Source organism: Gossypium hirsutum, chromosome D10 (genome assembly GCF_007990345.1).
Source record: "Gossypium hirsutum isolate 1008001.06 chromosome D10, Gossypium_hirsutum_v2.1, whole genome shotgun sequence".
Taxonomy (NCBI): Eukaryota; Viridiplantae; Streptophyta; class Magnoliopsida; order Malvales; family Malvaceae; genus Gossypium; species Gossypium hirsutum.
Genome location: NC_053446.1, coordinates 61,668,680 through 61,689,330, shown reverse-complemented (window position 1 = coordinate 61,689,330; position 20,651 = coordinate 61,668,680). Strand labels below are relative to the sequence as shown.

The 20,651-nt window shown below is 31.3% G+C and overlaps 1 protein-coding gene across 6 annotated transcripts; it reads left to right on the top strand.

Annotated features, from left to right (window-relative positions):
* Positions 1-563: 563 nt before the first annotated feature.
* Positions 564-6,155, top strand: LOC107930670 (nuclear transcription factor Y subunit B-1). 6 transcript variants are annotated; one of them, XM_041103543.1, is made up of 9 exons: positions 564-1,034; positions 1,151-1,405; positions 2,195-2,324; positions 2,485-2,490; positions 2,602-2,682; positions 2,756-2,860; positions 3,965-4,599; positions 4,739-4,777; positions 5,881-6,155. In XM_041103543.1, the coding sequence occupies exons 1-6, from the start codon at positions 1,024-1,026 to the stop codon at positions 2,771-2,773; spliced, it is 501 nt and encodes a 166-aa protein (XP_040959477.1). In that variant the 5' UTR covers positions 564-1,023; the 3' UTR covers positions 2,774-2,860; positions 3,965-4,599; positions 4,739-4,777; positions 5,881-6,155. The 6 variants fall into 6 exon arrangements, with proteins under 6 accessions (XP_040959477.1, XP_016717866.1, XP_016717865.1 ...); XM_016862377.2 differs by having other exon boundaries at positions 571-750; positions 2,822-2,860; XM_016862376.2 differs by having other exon boundaries at positions 571-856; positions 2,822-2,860.
* Positions 6,156-20,651: the final 14,496 nt, after the last annotated feature.

The window sequence follows — 20,651 nt, the reverse complement described above, 5'->3', positions numbered from 1 at the left end:
TAGCCTTAAACTTTATTGACATTGCATACACGTGAATTGCCACGTAGATGACACGTTAACATTTAATTACTTTTTTAAAATTGAAAAATTCAAAAAAGTATTTTAAAAAAATAAAAATCATTAAATTTATTTTTAAAATATTTTTTAAAATTTTAAAAAATAATTATATGCTTACGTGTCATTTACGTGTAAATCCACGTATATGACACGTCAACAAAGTTAACAAATGTTAACTTTTCCATCTATGAGGTGATTTTAAAAAAATACAAATTTAAAGGTGACAAAGAAGAATTAAATTAAATGTCAAAATGATTTATTTTTTTATAAATTTAGAGGGAAAAAATGATACTTTTAACATTTTGTGATATTTTGGTATTTTTATAATTTATTTATACATAAAAAGAACTTGATTTTAATAAGGGAATGGTAGTATCATTAAAAAGGAAAAAGAAAAGAAAAAAGTCTGATTTGATGGGTTAACAAAATAAAGGAAGCATAAACAGCCCAAGAACGTGGGTGTGTTTGAGTTGATACAGAAATACTGATACTATAAAGATGAGAACTTCATTCTTTTCATTGAGAAACGATCAAAAAGTTTTCATTTTTAAAAGAAAAAGCCAACGGTTTTGATAAAACCCAAAACGAAAGTTTTTATACTAAATCATATAAAGCAAAAAATAAAAAAAGAATAGTCCCAATCTTCATTTGTTCCCTTTTCTTCTCCATCGTCAGATACTCTTTCCTTCATTAGTATATCTCCTCCAATCCCTTCCTCTCGCGCCAAAATAAAATAAAAATAACATTTCTCTACTTTATTTCTTTGTTTTAGTCTAGTATCTCCTTCTTTGTTCTCTCAGTGCGTAAGTTTATTTTTTTTATGTATATATGGTATGGTATGGTATGGTATGTAGGCTATTTTTACATATGGGTATCTGGGTATCTCTTTGTTAAAAGAATAATTTAGTACAAAGAATTTTTTTTATTTGAGGTTTTTGTATGGATGGTGTGTGAACTGATGGATAGATGCATTTTGGGTATGTTATATATATATATATTTATATATATAAATATGCATTTGGTTTCACTTTACTTGCTGAAACTTTTATAAAAAATTGATGGATACTAATATGTTTCATTTTCATTTTCCCAGTGATCTAAGGTCATTCAAGGACATGACGGATGGTATGGCAAGGGGGCCAACGAGTCCAGCAGGAGGAAGTCATGAGAGTGGAGGAGAGCAGTGCAGTTCTCACTCAACTGTGAGGGAACAAGAACGTTACCTTCCAATTGCTAATATAAGCAGAATCATGAAGACAGCATTGCCTACTAATGGCAAAATTGCTAAGGATGCTAAAGAAACTGTTCAAGAAAGTGTTTCTGAGTTCATCAGCTTCATCACTAGCGAGTACGTAAATTCCTTACTCTGCGGTTTTATTAATATTTCTGGGAACTTTTTCTTTTCTTGGTTTCTTACTTTTTATAGTTGTGATATCCTTTGGAAAGCTGTAAGCTTTACCTGGTATTTTTTTTTTTTTACTTATGAGTGGTAAAGATTCTTGAGAGTATTGATTTGTGTTTTGAATTGCAACATTAAGTTGGAAGTGGCTTGACTAGAATTTGTTTTACTTTGGTAAAAGTTTGCTTTTTTTAGGATGTGATTTTAGTGTGTTTATGAAACATAGGGTCCTAATGTATATTATGGTGTTTTTATGAGCCACTTTTCATTATGAACTGTACATTTGTTAGCCAAATAGTGTTTCACATTGGTGCTTATTTTTATGAATTGTAAATTTGGTTATTTTTGGTGTTTCCTGACATTGGAGATGTGATTACAAGACCTTTGGCTTTATTTTCTGACATATTCTGATTTTCTGGTGTTCACAAAAGCTGGAAGTTTGACTGGTTTTTAACTTTTGAATGGTGAAGGTTGTTTGGCTTATGTGGAATGCACTTTTAGATAGGAAAGTTGGGTCCTTGTGTTTTTTAATTCACATTTTCAATGATATTTGGGTGGGGTAAGGTTTATAGTTTACATAAGAAGCATAGTGTTTAATGATCCCTTTTCTCTTCTCTATAGGTTTGCTTGTTGATGTTTTCAAAGCAAATGGTTGTTCATTATTATTAATTATGATTGCTTTTTATTGGGATTCAGGTTTAGCCTTTGTGAAAATGGTTTGGTCTGTTTGTTTTGCAGGGCTAGTGATAAATGCCAGAAGGAGAAGAGGAAGACAATTAATGGAGATGATTTGTTGTGGGCAATGGCAACATTAGGCTTTGAAGACTATATTGAGCCACTTAAAATATATCTGGCCAGGTACAGAGAGGTATGTAAATGGAGCTTTAACTTTTGATCCATTTTTCGGATATTTCATAGCATAGAACCTGTTAGGTTATTAGAAGATTGAATGGATGAGAATTTTTCTGACTCTTTCTTTTTGACCTTCTTCTTGGGGTTGATGTTATTGGACTGATCATGATGCACAGTTGGAGGTAATTGCACTCTCTTTTTCATGGCTAATATACGCATACATGTATATATATATTGTGTAGTTTGTATACTTTGACAGTGTCTCCTTCAACTGCAAACATTCCAATTGACAGGGTGATGCTAAGGGATCAGTCAGGGGTGAAGTGCCTCTTAAAAGAGATGCAGTTCGAGTTCTTTCTGTCCCCAACCCACAGGTAAAACAATGATATTTACTTTAGATTCTTGTTCTTGGCCTAAATTTGATACACTTGGCTGTTTTTGTTTAAGCATTCTGTAAAGTCCTGAACTGAATTACCATGTGTCTTGTGCATTGGTGGTGAATGACTCCTGCAGTTTCCTATCCAAGGATCATTGAACTATATTAATTCCCAGGTAATTCTCTTTCTCCCTCTCTCTAATATTTGGCTTTTTTACTACAAAATTGGCCATTTGTTGTCTTCTTTTTGCAAAGATGGAATATATTGTTGATTAATGTTTCATAACTCATAGATTCATGTCCAACATACTTGATAATTTTCTTAGTCTCTGTCCCTCAAGTCCTTCTTTCCATTTTGGTTACTTTTGTACCATAAATTTTTCCCTGATGACTTCACCAGTGCAAAAATCTTGGAAGGTATAATTTTTGCATAAATCCTTGGAGGTTAATGCAATTTTTGGTCCTAAATTTGGTAATTAGGTTCACTTTGATATTTGTACTTTTCTTTGGTCTACTTTGATACCTAAATTTGACAATTAGGTCTATTTTAATCCATGAACTTGAAAAAATGTAAAAGTTTGATAATGTGGCACTTTGAGATTGTGCTACGTCATTATGTTCACTTTTTCAAGTGCTGATGTGGCACAATCTCAAGATGTTACGTCATCAATTTTTTCATTTTTTCAAGTTCAATGATCAAAATAGATCTATTGTCAAGTTCAGCTACCAAAGTAAAAAAAAATACATATATCAAAATAAACCTAATTACCTAGTTGAAGTGCCAAAAAGTATATTAACTAATCCTTGAAAAATGAGGTATTGAAATATCTAAAGCATTGCACACCATAATTTTCCCGCCAGACTGCTTTCATGGTAACTTTTTTCTCCAATGAGGATGGGACTCTGCAGCTAACATAGTATAATTGTCACTAAAATTTGATTCATTGGATAGCTACTTCGATTCATGATTTTGCACCTAACATTACCAGCTTTACTGTCATACACATGATGTGATTTTCATGTAATATTAATATTAATTCCCAATTTCCACAATGGCATGATAGCACCTGTCCAGCCAAACTGGGAGCTAATATAGTTATGGTCTGATAGATCTCGTGTCAAAAAGGCTTGAGACCAATGTGCTTAAAGCAAACATTACACCAACCATGTCCCTTGAAGATTTAAGACATTGATAAGTTTCAGTTGCATGTATGATGCATAATCAAGAACTCAAAATTGTATTCCTCACTTGTATTTCAATGGTTCAATTTCCTTTGCAGGCACAAGGACATCATATGATCGTCCCCTCCATGCAAGGCAACGAGTAGCTGATCTGAGCTTCCTCTACCACTTCCATAAGTATTAGGGCTGGTTATATTGTTTAATCCAAACACTTTTAGGATCTTTAATGGGGAATTAATCTTAATTATGCAAAGCTAAATACTTTGGGGATTTTTTTTTTGTTAGCTTGTCCTAAGGTAATATGGATCTGTATAAGTTGCTGTAAATTTGGCTATTTATATGATAATATGGTATATTGCTTTGCATTTAGTATTTAAATCTTTCAATGATACGTTCTTGTCCATACTGCACCATTTTAATTTCTTAACTAAACTTTGTTATTCATTTCATTTCATATTTGTATTGTTTTTATAGAGGGTAAATACCATTAGTCACTAAATTATGGGTAAGTTTTCGTTTTAGTCATTTGACTAAAAAAAATTACAATTTGATCACTAAACTATTCAAAAAATTTGTATACATGTATATATATATTGTGTAGTTTGTATACTTTGACAGTGTCTCCTTCAACTGCAAACATTCCAATTGACAGGGTGATGCTAAGGGATCAGTCAGGGGTGAAGTGCCTCTTAAAAGAGATGCTGTTCGAGTTCTTTCTGTCCCCAACCCACAGGTGAAACAATGATATTTACTTTAGATTCTTGTTCTTGGCTTAAATTTGATACACTTGGCTGTTTTTGTTTAAGCATTCTGTAAAGTCCTGAACTGAATTACCATGTGTCTTGTGCATTGGTGGTGAATGACTCCTGCAGTTTCCTATCCAAGGATCATTGAACTATATTAATTCCCAGGTAATTCTCTTTCTCCCTCTCTCTAATATTTGGCTTTTTTACTACAAAATTGGCCATTTGTTGTCTTCTTTTTGCAAAGATGGAATATGTTGTTGATTAATGTTTCATAACTCATAGATTCATGTCCAACATACTTGATAATTTTCTTAGTCTCTGTCCCTCAAGTCCTTCTTTCCATTTTGGTTACTTTTGTACCATAAATTTTTCCCTGATGACTTCACCAGTGCAAAAATCTTGGAAGGTATAATTTTTGCATAAATCCTTGGAGGTTAATGCAATTTTTGGTCCTAAATTTGGTAATTAGTTCACTTTGATATTTATACTTTTCTTTGGTCTACTTTGATACCTAAATTTGACAATTAGGTCTATTTTAATCCATGAACTTGAAAAAATGTAAAAGTTTGATAATGTGGCACTTTGAGATTGTGCTACGTCATTATGTTCACTTTTTCAAGTGCTGATGTGGCACAATCTCAAGATGTTACGTCATCAATTTTTTCATTTTTTCAAGTTCAATGATCAAAATAGATCTATTGTCAAGTTCAGCTACCAAAGTAAAAAAAAATACATATATCAAAATAAACCTAATTACCTAGTTGAAGTGCCAAAAAGTATATTAACTAATCCTTGAAAAATGAGGTATTGAAATATCTAAAGCATTGCACACCATAATTTTCCCGCCAGACTGCTTTCATGGTAACTTTTTTCTCCAATGAGGATGGGACTCTGCAGCTAACATAGTATAATTGTCACTAAAATTTGATTCATTGGATAGCTACTTCGATTCATGATTTTGCACCTAACATTACCAGCTTTACTGTCATACACATGATGTGATTTTCATGTAATATTAATATTAATTCCCAATTTCCACAATGGCATGATAGCACCTGTCCAGCCAAACTGGGAGCTAATATAGTTATGGTCTGATAGATCTCGTGTCAAAAAGGCTTGAGACCAATGTGCTTAAAGCAAACATTACACCAACCATGTCCCTTGAAGATTTAAGACATTGATAAGTTTCAGTTGCATGTATGATGCATAATCAAGAACTCAAAATTGTATTCCTCACTTGTATTTCAATGGTTCAATTTCCTTTGCAGGCACAAGGACATCATATGATCGTCCCCTCCATGCAAGGCAACGAGTAGCTGATCTGAGCTTCCTCTACCACTTCCATAAGTATTAGGGCTGGTTATATTGTTTAATCCAAACACTTTTAGGATCTTTAATGGGGAATTAATCTTAATTATGCAAAGCTAAATACTTTGGGGATTTTTTTTTTTGTTAGCTTGTCCTAAGGTAATATGGATCTGTATAAGTTGCTGTAAATTTGGCTATTTATATGATAATATGGTATATTGCTTTGCATTTAGTATTTAAATCTTTCAATGATACGTTCTTGTCCATACTGCACCATTTTAATTTCTTAACTAAACTTTGTTATTCATTTCATTTCATATTTGTATTGTTTTTATAGAGGGTAAATACCATTAGTCACTAAATTATGGGTAAGTTTTCGTTTTAGTCATTTGACAAAAAAAAATTACAATTTGATCACTAAACTATTCAAAAAATTTTATTTAAGTTACTAGACTATTTTTTTTAAATGTTTCACCAGTGAGTTCTAAGCGACGATTTGATGATCGGGTATGATGGATCAATATCCATTGACAAGTAGAATAATATACTTTATATCCAAGTTAATTTAATGGTCAGTGTTAGAGATCGAAGAAAAAAAAACTATTTTTATTTTGGTTTGTAGATTCATGATGTATAAAGTTGTTTTATGAAAAAAAAAGGAATTGTAGAAGAAAATGAGAAAAAAAACTACAACACCCCGAAATAAGGGTTAGAAGAATTAAGGTTTGTAGGATGAGTCAATAGTTTCGGATAGACTTTTATGTTTTTTCTTTGTGATTTAAAGACAATGATGAGTTTAGTGGTTCAATGGTTAAGTTTTTATAATTTTTTTGGTCTCGTGTTCAAATCCCTGTGTGTGTAAAGTGAGAAATTTATTTTTGGATATTAAGGTTTCTTAAATTTTATCTTTTATTTTAATTTTATTTTTATCCTGATTTTATTAAAGAATTTCCACAAATAAACTTCCCTCACCTTCCTTCACTCTCTTTCACTTTTTTTTTTCTTTCTCCCTTATTCTTCAGTTTTCACTTTTGTTCCAAACCTATTGTCAATTGTTGTTTCACAAGGTTTCGTTTGTTCGCTTGTTGTTCGTTAAATCAGGATTTCAAGAGTGAAAAAGGTAAGTATGATTGTTTGAGTTTTAGTCACTTGTCTTCGAATTGTTTTATCTTGTTACGATCAAGAAATCTTTGTAATCTTTGTATATTCATGTGATCGAGTTCCAGATCGTTTGTCGAGGTACGTCTGTTGATTGTTGTGCGTTGGAATCGTCTTTCAGGTGTATGTTCTTGAACCTTCGAATTTAGAGGTGATTTGTGGCTGAATTTTCATGTTTTGCAATAGTGTGGGGGTGGTTTTTGGATCACACGAACTGTTGACATGGCCGTGTGCCACACACATGCGGTTGACATGGCCGTGTGCTGCATACGGGCGGTTCACATGGTCATGTGCCGCTTAGATATCAGGTTAAATTCGTGTCACACGATCTGGGGTGGGTCACATGGCTGTGTGACCCCATTTAGGAAAATTGACAGTTAGTGCACACAAACGTGTCTCCTCTAAATGTAAATTTGACAGTGAGTTTCACTGCTTGCTCACACAAGCGTGTCCCTTAATCACACGGGTGTGTGCCCTGTTACACGGTCTGGACCCTTCCACATGGCCACCCTATTTTTGCAATTTTTGCACCTTTGTGCAAATTGTTTCGTTTTGGTCCCCGAGTGATCCCTAACTTGTTTAAGCCTCCGTAAAAGTGGTTAGGACATTAATTCTTCTTCTGGAAGTTTTATTGAGGAGCGTTTCACCCCTAGAACGTGAATAAGTATATGCATTTATAAGATCTAATTTATTGTTCGCATGAGTGTGTACTACTATGTTATACTGAATTTGTACTATAAAAATATCTGGATGTGATAATTGGAAATTGTGTATGTTGTCGTTCTGTTATTTTGTATCCAAATATGAGTGTCTTTGATACTGTATATTTGTATTGATTTTGTATCTGAAAATGATTGCAACTAATTCTAAATATATGTATTGTTTCGATTAATTACATTTGCATCTGTGGTTGGGATATGAATACGAAATGAAGGAAGTTTGATTTAGCAGTTTAACTGCACTATTTGAATTGGTGGTAAAACCGCAATAATTCCAGTGGCAAACGACCACTATTTGGTGTGATTTGTTTGAATGGGTCCACCATAACCCAAAACTAGTGTCTAAAGGATAGAAGGGTCTAAGGAACTGTATTTTGTGTGATTAGAGGGACGGAGATGGTGTGTAGCAGTTGGATAGGTGGGATTTCATAGTATTTGTTCTGCATGCAGTAGTGTAATAAGTATACGTCTGATATTAATAATTGTGTGTTAATTCGTTTATACAATATGTATAGATATACTAAACTGTTGAGATTTTCTTTGTGTTTGATCGTTCATTTAACACCGTTTATTTACATTTGTTTTAGAATCACACTGAGCTTTCATAGCTCACTCCCTCAGTCTCCTCTTTTTAGGTAAAACGCGAGGTTAGGTCTCAGACTCAGCAAATCGAAGAATCTCAGTATATTTAGTTCTGGTTTGTTTAAATAAGTTTTCTATAGTACTTTGTTCTGACTCGGTTGGTTTTGTAAATAACTTTAGGTAAAGTACGATATGGGATTTTCGGTCTAAGTTAACTTAATTTTTTTGTACTTTTATGTCGTATTACTTTAACATTATGATTGCCAAATCCATTTTGATTCCAAAGCTATTACAGAAGTATTTTTATCTGGTTTTAAGATAATTAAACAACTTTTTGTTTTGAGTCATCTCGGTGGCCAATGTGACCTCTAGAATCTGTTCGAAACTTCTAGACTGGGTGGGGTATTACAAGAACTTTCGATTGGTGCAAGCAGTGCGAATAGGGAAAGCTATATAACATTAACTTTAACAGCCCAATGATTTAAATAAAAACTTTTGAATAGTTCACTAACAAAATTGTAACTTTTTTAGTTAAGTGACCAAAACGAAAACTTAACACTAGTATGAACTTTGCAATCAAATTGTTTAGGAGCTTTTTAATCTGAAGTTCCAAAATTAGTTTTGCAACAAAAATTTTGACATTTTACTTTAAACGAAAATCCAAAATTTATTACTAAAAATCCGAGTGATTATTAAAGAAAATAGCATTTAGATCAACTAAAACCCATGCATGAAATCTCAATTTAGTTCAAAACCAAAAACCCATACCAGAATTTATAAACTTACCTACAAGTCCAAATGAACATAAAATCTTATATCTTAGGAAAAACTTTATTAAAATCAAACCGAAACGAAAATATCTGAAACCTCCGATTAGTTGAGTTTGGAACCTAACCACGAGAGTTACTTCAAAAAGAGTAAACTAATGGGGTGAGCTACGAAGCTCAGTATGGGTCTAAAACAAATGTAATTAAGCAGAGTCGAATAGATGATCATACACACATAAAACACAATAATTCATGATAAACATACTCATCAAATAAAGTAATTCAATTCACAATTGTTACATCATCCATATATGCAAGACATGCATAAAAGTGTGACTAGTACAAGTAAATCCCACCCAACCATCCATCACACCAACTTCGCCTATCCTGCACACCAAATAGGGTTTCACTAGACCCTTCTATCCACTACTCACCAATTTGGGTTATGGTGGACCCATCTAACCAGTACACCTTAAAGTGGTTATTGGCCACACTTATGTTAAGCAGTTAAGTTGCCAACAATGTTGCAAATTTACTATCAAATTAAATTAATGTAATTTAACTGCCGAATCGAACTTTCTTCTCTTAATAACCAAATCCCAACCGTAAATGCAAATAATCTTACGCATATGAATATACAGAATCAGACATGTTAATAATCAGTTCTAATAAGCCACAAACATACTCGTAACCAAAACCAAATAACAGAATAAACAACATCCATAACTTCTAAATAACATACTTAATTAATCCCATATACATTGTTTAGACTAATAAAGTCATACTAGCAACCTACACAAATAACTGAGTTCAGAACTTATGTATACATAAATATATAAATCTGACCAGCAATGCACCCTTCATAGTCATCCAATAATAAAAAATGGTGTTCTAAATACTCCTACAGAGGCTTAAACATGCAATGGATCACTTATGGAATAAAACGAATAATTTCTGAAAAAGGAGTAAAAACTGTAAAAATAGGACCACACGGCCGTGTGAGAGGGTTCAAACTGTGTGATAGGAATACACAACCATGTGGCTGAGAGACACGACTATGTAGCTGAGGGATATGGTCGTGTGAGCAGACCGTATAGGAGGGTTCAGACCGTATGACAGGAATACACAACCATGTGGCTAAGGGACACAACCATGTAGCTGAGGGACACGACCGTGTGGGCAGATCGTGTGGGAGGATTTAGACTGTGTGACAAGAATACACAACTGTGTGGCAGGAATACACAACCGTGTGGCTAAGGGACACGACCATGTGGCTGAAGGACACGGCCGTGTGGGTAGACCGTGTAACTCTCTATGCTTGTGTGACAAAATTTCACATTAAGAAGCAGGGGAGACACGACCGTGTCTCAAGCCATGTGAAACCTCCCCAAGCCGTGTGCGATTAACAAAATCCCTAGCAGAGGTCACATGGCCGTGTGGCCATCCCATGTGACTCACCCCAAACTGTGTGATAGGAAAAATAACCTAATTTCTAAAGCGGCATATTGCTGTGTGGATTGCCCGTGTGCGGCACACTCCCATGTGGTCCAAAACCACCCCAAAATTGTTGCAAATCATGTAATTAGAACAACGATACCACCACCCATTACAAGAGTTAAGAACACACACCTGGAAATACGATTCCCAACGTAACAGATCGACTGATTCGCCTCTATTCTACTGACCTGAAAACTCAATTATGATTATCCACTAAACATTTAAAGATCTCAATCATACAATATTAAAGAATCGAAGAAAACCAAATCTAAAACTAAAAAAAAAAAAACAATTACACGTTTCAAAAGTTTGATGAACGAAAATGTAGATGAATGGGTGATACTTTAATGAAGCGACAGAAACTAAGGCTTAAACGCAAGACAAAAATGGCACAAAACTACAAAAATTTTGATATTTTAACAATGGGACAAAAAAAAAGAACTAAAAGGAACAAGAGAATAATTGAGCAAACAAGAAAAAACTAGAAAGAGGAAATGTGAGCAAGAGTGGAGGAACGTGAGAGGATTTTTGAGGATTACTCCTATATTTAAAAAAAACAAATAGAATAAATAAAATAAACAAAACCTATCAGATTTTCTAGAGTTGAAGCAAAAAACAAAACAATTTCCACTTAGGGGTTAAAATGCAAACACCTTACCACTGAATCAGCAGACTCATTCTAACTCTAAGATGCAAAAATTGTCTTAAAAGTCCAATCACACCCACTGACTCACCCTACAAACCTTGATTCTTCTAACCCTAATTTCAGGGTGTGACAACCATTTGTTCAGTTTCATTTGAATTTGGACAATCATTTATTCAAATTCATTCTATTTGCAAATTTTAATTATTTTTAAAATAAGATTTTATTTTTTGAAAAATATTTATTTTAAAAGGCTTATATTTTCAAAAAAATATTTTTGTTGATGTGGTATGCCATGTTAGCATAGTGTCATGTGGTAGCTTCTGGGGGTTTCTGTCAGCCATGTAAGTGAGGTTAACTGTCAAACTTGTCAACTGACGATTTCTATTAAAGAAAGGGGCCAATTGATTTTTTCTTTTTTTTTTTTTTGTAACCAAGAGTTCAATTGAGTGCACTTTTTTTCATAAGGGCTCAATTGATTTTTTGTACTAAGGATTTTTTTGGCCCTTAAGCCTAAAATAAAAGATAAATGGTTAAATTTTTAAAAAAATATTAATTAATTTAAAATGTGGTAAAAAAATTAGATTGTCCACATTAACTGGGAGCTGGGATTTTGTAAAATAATATATATGATATATGTAATTTAAATTAAATTTTAATTAGGCATTATTTATTATTAAGTTTATATAATATGCTAATTATTATAAAATATTATCTTATTATAAAGGAATAAATATCAAATTTATACATTAACTTTGATATAAGTTGCAATGTTACACGTCAATTTTAATTTGGTGTGTTTGTATACATCAAACGTTAATTTTGATTAATTTTCACATTTCACTAATCTCATAATTTATGTGGCACAATTTTCTATTATGTCATTTGTAAATTGCTAACATAAAATTTTATTGGGTTAAAAAACAAACAAATTTAAATTATTTCCACCTAGATTTAAAAAAAAAATTATTTCTTGGGGAAAAGAGTTTTCCCAAGTGTGTTCATATTTTAGTTTAGGTGAAAATAATTTAATTTAATTTTTATTTTAGCCTAATAAAATGTTATATCAATAGTTCACACATGACTTAACGAAAAAGCATGCTACATAGATAACGGGTTTAGTGAAATGTGAAATTTGAACCAAATTTAAAGTTTGATATATGTATATGCACCAAATTAAAGCCCATGTATAGCATTACAAATTGTATCAAAATTCATGTATAATTTTGGTATTTATCCCTATTATAAAATAAATATCGATTATCGAAAGGAAATGCTACTATAATAATTTATAACAAATACTTTTATGTTGTATTTGTTTCACCAAGAACAACTTTTAGAAATTATTTTAGTAAAATTTTCTAAACAACAGAAAATATTTTACGCAGAGTCATTCAAACATTAGAAAAAATCAGCTTTTCTAGAAAATCAATCCATTTTCTAGAAGTCGTTTTTAGTGAAACAAACACAACCTTAAAATGAAAATTTTAAAGAAAAATAAATATTGTAAAAATGGATGCAAAAATATTGGTTTTGATGTTTTTAAAGCTTTTACAAAAGTTGTATTGCTCACTCTCTTTTTTCGATTTTATTTTGTTTTTAGCTTGTACTTTAAAAAGATACGGGGAAATATTTTAAAATATTTTTAATCTTTATTTTAAATTATGTCACATAAGATTTGACATACAATCTAATGGTTAAATGAACAGTTTTAATAATTGAAAAACTTGATTGAAATAATATCGATAATTTGAAAATATAATCAGAACGATTTAAGATGTAAGAACGAATTTAGAATGAAGTTCATAATTTAGAAATGTATGGTAAAATTAATTCTAAATTTTATCATATTAATAATTTGTATTAAATAAACTTTAAAATGTGGAGTATTTTGTGTTTATATTATATCTTGAAAAATGACTATTTGGGTCAACACATGGGGATGGGGAGATTCAGCCACAAAGAATCTCATTTCACGCAATACAGTTCGAAGTACCTAATACCATTCCCACACACATGATCAGCGCCTATCGTGCCGACAATCTTTAGGTAGTACCCATCGGCCACCCAGCCCAAACCTTTTGGGCTGTGACATAAAACGTGTTTCACGCATTATGGAGCCTCCCCTAATCGATACTTGTTGTTTTGACAGTGGTACAATTGTCAACCTATGATCCAGATGATGGGAAACGCTCCTAAATACCCTCCAATGTGCCTACAATAATGGTTCCATTGACATCTTCGTTCTAACAAATGTGCATATAATAATTGTTTCCATTACCCTCAAATTTAATCATATTGTAGATTAGATAGGTCAGATCTCCAACATGTCGAGTATCGTCTTCAGTGAAATTTTTGTCTCTAAACTTTGTTGAGAGCTTGAGTATTTAAAGAGGTATTAGATTTACAAAATAGAAGTGTATTGTCAGATTCTTGATAAGATGAATCATACACATTTCGCATGCTCGGGCTCAAACCCATAACCTATATATAGTATATAGATCACTTTTGGGTTTGAATACTACACGACATGGGCTAACTCTATAAACTCACCACCTCTTCAAGAACTTAGGTTCTTGACAAAGTTGAAAGACAAAATCCTCAACTAGAGACAATACCTAACATGTTCGACCCTCAGCACATACAAAACTCGACACTAAATCAATATTTTAAGATATTAGTAAAGTTATTAGTGAGGTCTTAGCTTAATGGTGGAGGGTAGAGTAGAGTAAAGAAGAAGATTGTTGTTATATAGTAGTCTTCATCCCATACAATCATAGCTCTCTTCACACTTGTCGTCGTACTTTGTTAATCACACATACATACATACATACACATACCAGCACGTGACATCAGTTTTGTGCTGAATGGTGGACACGTTAGAAACCACGTGACGCAAACGCATCGTACCAAAAATATTCATCTTTTGGTGTCTTTATTTATTTTGTCCCACCAGTGAGCAAACCCCCAAAACCCGACGTCAACCAAATCTTGTTGCATTAATGAAGGGCTGATAATATATTAAAAACAACCCCCTGTTGCTAACGTGACAGTGTTAATGTACTGTAAAGATTGCATCAAAAGTATTAGGGTTTCAATTTTAGTTGTAAGTTTTAAGATTTTAACACTATTATTTTAAGGAAACTTACAAGTGGAAAGGAGAAGAAAAAACAAAAACGAAGGAAGGGGATATGGGGTGGTGGTGTGAGCATATATCCCCACGACGTGACCATCATTCGTTGGATGCAGGAGGCAGGGCAGGGCAGGCCAGCTCACTCACTCACTCACACACACTGCTTCACTTACCCTTTTTCGCCCCCACTTGGTTTTCTGGCACAGAAGCTGTCTCTCAATCTTCATTCTCTCTCTATGCTGTCTTTAATTCCCTTTTGGCTGCTTCTTCTTCCCACACTTGTTGCTCTCTCCTTCACCCTCCTCCCCCTCAAGTTTATCTATGGTTAATTGATGAGTTAATGCATCCGGCAAATAACTCTCTTATAACAATCAGATTAAATTATTCTTTTTATTGTTCAATGGATCAGTTCAGATTAGTTTAGGGTTAATGTAATCTGTACATAACCGGATTAAATTAATCATTTTATTATTAAATGAGTCAATTTAGTTTTTATACTATTGAAAAGAATCAAATAAGTTCTGCTTGAGAGCGGAAAGAGACCTCTATAAATTCTCCAAGGATGTTGTGAAGAATTAGAGATTAGTTGGCTAAAGTGTGGATTGTTACTGTGAAACATACTTATCAGGAATGCAATGGAGTTGCTAATAGGTTGAGTAAGATCGAATTGCTCGATCTAGCAGAAGTTCAGGTTTTTCATACGCTAGAAGCTTCGAAGTGTCTGCAAGATGATGTCAATCAGTCAGGAAAGCGTCTATCTTTTAATGGGCTTATAAAACGTAAAGGATTAATCATTAAGCTCATTCCAATAAATACAAACTCTGAAAGGATTAATTTTTATAAATCGTAAAATACACATAAAAAATATAAGACAAATATTATTTAAGAATTAAAATGCAGACACAAATATTTTCCCACAAGGGTTTGATTGAAAATGGAGCAAAAGGGGAAGGAAAAGAGGATATTGTTTAAGGATATTATAATTAAATATGACCTACAATCATGTTGATTGAGGGGGCAATGTCTTTAACTTTTGCCAACTCAAACCCTCAAACTCTCCAACTCACACCACTATCCACCCCTAATTGACCCCTCATTTTGCATTTTTTTTTAATTTCTTTTATGACACTTGGTGATTGGCCAACCCCTTCATCTTCACATTCACCACCCCTTATCAAATGAGAAATTGATCTACAAGAATATTCACTTTTTAAAATATATATTACTTATATTATTATTTTATACACCAAAGTTTAAGAACTTCACAAATGTCTCTCATGCATTTGCTTTAAGATTGATTAATATATTTCTACTAAAATAATTAAGTAACTTGCAATATAGGATTGCTTTGTGAAATTTTTAAAATTTACCCCTTTTCTTAAATAATTAAGATTTTTTTTTCTTTGAATGATTTTAAAAACAAACTTTTTTAAGTAACTTTTTCCTTAGAAATATTTATATTAAAAAAATATTTTTGTTAGAGTTATGTGATCCAAATCCCGTTTGATTCAGTCTGTAAAGTTCGAGGTGCAACTCGCTTGTTAAAGAAATAAAATAGAGAGACAAAATAAGGATCTGTTGAGGACCGTACTGCATAAGTTAAATCCGTATAGAACTATATATCTTTTATTAGACATTGATTATAACAAGGTTGTTTAACCCTTAAAATGTATGTTTCGAAATCTTCTTATATTGTCATTTTCCAACACTAATAAATTTCTCCTGTACGAAAATTATTTTCCATTGTAATTACCAGATAGAAGAATAGAATGGCATTTGCTTTCTGCAATACAGTTGGCCACGTTTCTTGTGGAGGCAAAGAGAAAGAGAGATGAGGTTTTAGAGTATGTATATCTGTGCAATCCTCACGTGGTCTGCCATTTCATCATTGGATTTCAAAATTCGTATAGTGTTTCGTATTTGTTTTATGCTTATCATATAAATATAAATGTTAAAAAGTATATATTAAATTTCTAAATTAATCATAAATATATAAAATTTGTTACTACTATACCCCTCCTAGCCCTCATATAGGAAGATAATGTGTTTTAACGTACTCAAACTCACGTCTTCCTGTATTGGCAATAATATTGATGTCAATCGAACTAATACTCAATCAATCAGCTAAATGTAAAACTAATATAAAACTTTATTAGATTTAAGGGTTAATATATTATTTGATGCCTAAATTTAGTATCCACACTAAATGGTATAGTGTGACCTAATAAATATTTGGCATGTGTGTTTTAGTAAAAAAATATGTACCTAATTAAGACAACAAAAAAAAAGCTTAGGTACCAAACATTGAAGTTAAACTAAGATACTTAATTGGGATAAAAAAGAACTCAAGTATCAAATTGAACATTGAAGCCAAACTTAAGTACCAAATTGAAATAAAATAACTCAAGTACCAAATTGAAAATTGAAACTAAATTCATGTACGGAATACTATATTAACCCTATGTTTAAAGTAGTTTTAAAAGTATAGTTCAAAACCTAAATACTTAATTCTCTATATGAAAAGTGTATAACAATAAGCCAAGTCAAAATTTGACACCTTTTGACTAGGCTTTCTTGTGCATTTGTTTATAAATAAACAATGACGAATAATCTTAAAAGCTACCTTTTTTTTTTAGTATTCTCATGCCACGTTTGGTTATCTGGGTAATAATATCAAGAAAAAGACTTATTAGTCAGAAATACGAGTAAGAGTTCTTGTAAAAAATAAAGTATCTTTAAAGTAAGTCATGCAAATGATTAAATATTACCTAGTTTATTGCTAATCCATATACTAAGACATGTGAAAAAATTAGTACTCCTGCCTAACAAAGCACCAATGTTCATTTTACAATTCATGATTGGGGTTTGTGATAGGGGTCTAGTTTAGGAATACTTCTTAAAAGCACTTTTGGAACAAAAACATTCATAAACAAACTATTTTTTTAAGAGAAAAAAATACTTCTCCCAAACAAAAAATGGGCTTAAAAGCGCTTTTTGTCAAAAGCTGGAAATTATAACTTCTCCCCAAAAGTGTTTTTAAGAAACATTCCTAAATTAGGCCAGAATCTTTAAAGTTCTTTTTTACGAAATATAATATAGTTTACCACTACATTCACCCTTTGGGATCTAATGCTTCAAACTCTGAAACATGACATGTTCTAACCTAAAAACATGTTCTCATTCAATGTTAGCATTATGTCACAAACTAGATAGTTGTATTTGAACTCAATGAGCAGGTAAATTAGGTCTCGTGTGATGCATGGCTATGATTTTCCATCCCCTCCAAGAAAAAAACAAAGAACAGTCACCATTGTGTATCACATGGATTGGTAGAAAGAAATAATAGAAAAGACAAAGAAATTTCCAGTTATAAAAAAGTGGTGCAACCAATCACTTTTGAAGAAGAAAGATTCTCCCACCCTTTCTTAAAAAAGAAACTCACACTCATCATTCATATCTAACTCCTTAATTTCATCATTCATTTTTTTTTCTTTGACCATTTTTATTTATAATCAACCTTCTTGTTCTCCTACAACTCAATTAAGATATATATATATATACATATATATGTATATATAGTTAATCACACAAGAAACTAAACATACAAAAACTCAAAACTCATATCCTTCTGTTTTTACAAAAGAAATCCATAATGTAAGAATAACTCATTTACATTTTTTGTGAAGTGTTGGGGTTAGAGATGACAATAAAGCAAGACAAGTCGTTTCTTTGCTTGTTCTATCTTATCTTGTTTTTATGCATATACAGGGGTGAAACTAGGGACTGGCAGGGGCCGTGGTTCCCAATAACATGGAAAAAATTTTATTTAGGTTTAGTAAAGGTAAAATTATAGTTTGACCCTTTTAAAAATTATAAAAATTTAATTTAATCCTTTAAAAATCATAAAGATATAGACTGTTGTGCATTTTTACTTTTGTAAAAATTACAATTTTTCGACCCCCCTAATTTTTGACTTCACCCCTGTGCATATATTTACATATCTGAACTTGGCTTACTTTTAATTTCATCTTCTCGACCTTCAAATATTTTACTCGATTCAAATTTGACTTGTCTCCAAATTTTACATAATATTCTATATTATATTAATTTTTACAAACCTAAACTAAATATATATTATTAAATATATGTTGTAAATAACAATGACATGACATAGTACTACATATAATCTTTTATGACATATAATGTTCTTGCTCTCTTTTCTTTTAACATTATTAACAATAATGGTTAATTTTCAATTCTGGTCCCTCTACGTTTAATTATATAAAGATTTTCAAATTTTCTTTGGTCTTTATACTATACTCAAATTTGAGATTTGATCTTTATACTTTAATTTTTGACATAATTTAATACCTTGACGTTTGCAATGTCATTAGTTGGTATAAATTAAATATTTTATTCTAATTAAAATGTTTACATGAATTTAAAGAATTGTTACCATTGTTAATTTTTTGTTAAATTCAAGTCCATCACAACGTCATTCTTTGTGACAGAATTATCAAATGAGCACTTTTTAAAAAATTTTAGAATACCACACTAACAAATTTAATAAAAGAATTTTAACGGTGACGGCAACTAGACATAAATTTTTAAATTTGAAAAATTAAAAAAAAACTAAATTCTTAAAAATAAAAATATAATGACTAAATTCTAAATATACAAATAGTTCAGAAATTTGAAGCATATTATAACATTTTAAATTTCAACTTTTTAGTCTAAAAGTAACTAACCCAACATAAAATCCCCTTAAAATGGTAAAATTTTCATTTAGTCCTCTAAATTTTTATGGAACTACATGTTAGTGTAATAGTAAAATTGCACTTCGATCATCTCTAGTTTTTTTAAAGTAATTTTCTGACTTCATCCCTGACGAATATAAGTGTTATCCGTAATATCTATTTTATATGGTGTATTTAATTAATTTCTCCTACCGGTATTAATCTGACATAATTGTATTTTATGCGTAAATGGCAGCTAAGCTAAAGAGTTAAGTAGGGATTAAGCATTTTATTGGGTCATTTGGAAAGTGGGACTCACACCAATACTAGGAAAGATGTGGGTACCTCACGTGATCATCTGCACTGATGTTGAAGCTGCAACTCAGACGTTTTTGACTCTGACCGTTTCCTTTGAAAATAACAATAATAATTCCCACTGTAATACGGCCTCGGCCCATAGAAAATAAAACCATTTTGTGTGTTGAAGGTTTAAGGATTAAAGTTTAGGGTTCGTGGTTTAAGATTCGAGATTTTAAATTTAGTGTTTTAGAATTTGAATTTTAAGTTTGAGATTCAGGATTTAAGATAAAAAAAATTATTAAAATTATGTATTGATGACATGAAAAAATATTACTGAAATGTCATTAAATAGTTAAAAATGAACTGTGGATGATATGGTAGGAAGTGTTCATAAAATAATTTCTCTAAATTATGAGATATAAAAAATATTTTATATGATAAATATATTTATAAAAATTGATAACAATGGGTATCTTATTATGATGCCTTAAATAAGGATGTAGCCACAGTCAAGTAGAGGTGTTAGCTCCCTTACTAAATAGATAAATTACTCTTTAATCTCTCTTCAAATTTTAAAAAAAAAATTTAACTTCTCATTAAATGAAAATTTTATATTAATAATTTATTTTAAATATTTTTAATATAAAATTTTAATCTCACCTCTCCCTCAAAATAATTTTTTTATTTTTTCTTTAATCTTAAGTTGAAACCCCATCGTTAATGTTTTTTTTCTAGATTTTATATAAAATATAAAAAGGTAAAAGTTAAAATATGTTGTAAGTCGCTATACTCTTCCTAAATCTGGAGTCTAGCCCATTTATTTTTATTTCTTGGAGTTTAGTCATTATACTTTTCAATTTTCAAAATTCAAGTCCAATCGTTAATACCATTATTATTTTTTTGTTAAATCCACCGGCGTGACATTTTGGAATTAAAAAAAATACTCACTTCGATAAGTATGTAATAAACGAAATAACATTGTAATAAATTTAAATTTAATATAAGAATTTTAATATTGTTAACTATTAGAGTTGTATTTTTAAAATTTAAAGGTAGAAGAACTCAATTCCTTAAAACAAAAGCAGGGAGTCTAAATTCAAAATGTACAAGGATTAATGGACGATACAAATGCAATTACAGATGTATACTTACTAAAATTGTTTATTTTTTCATTCAGCGGCAATGATTAATTACTA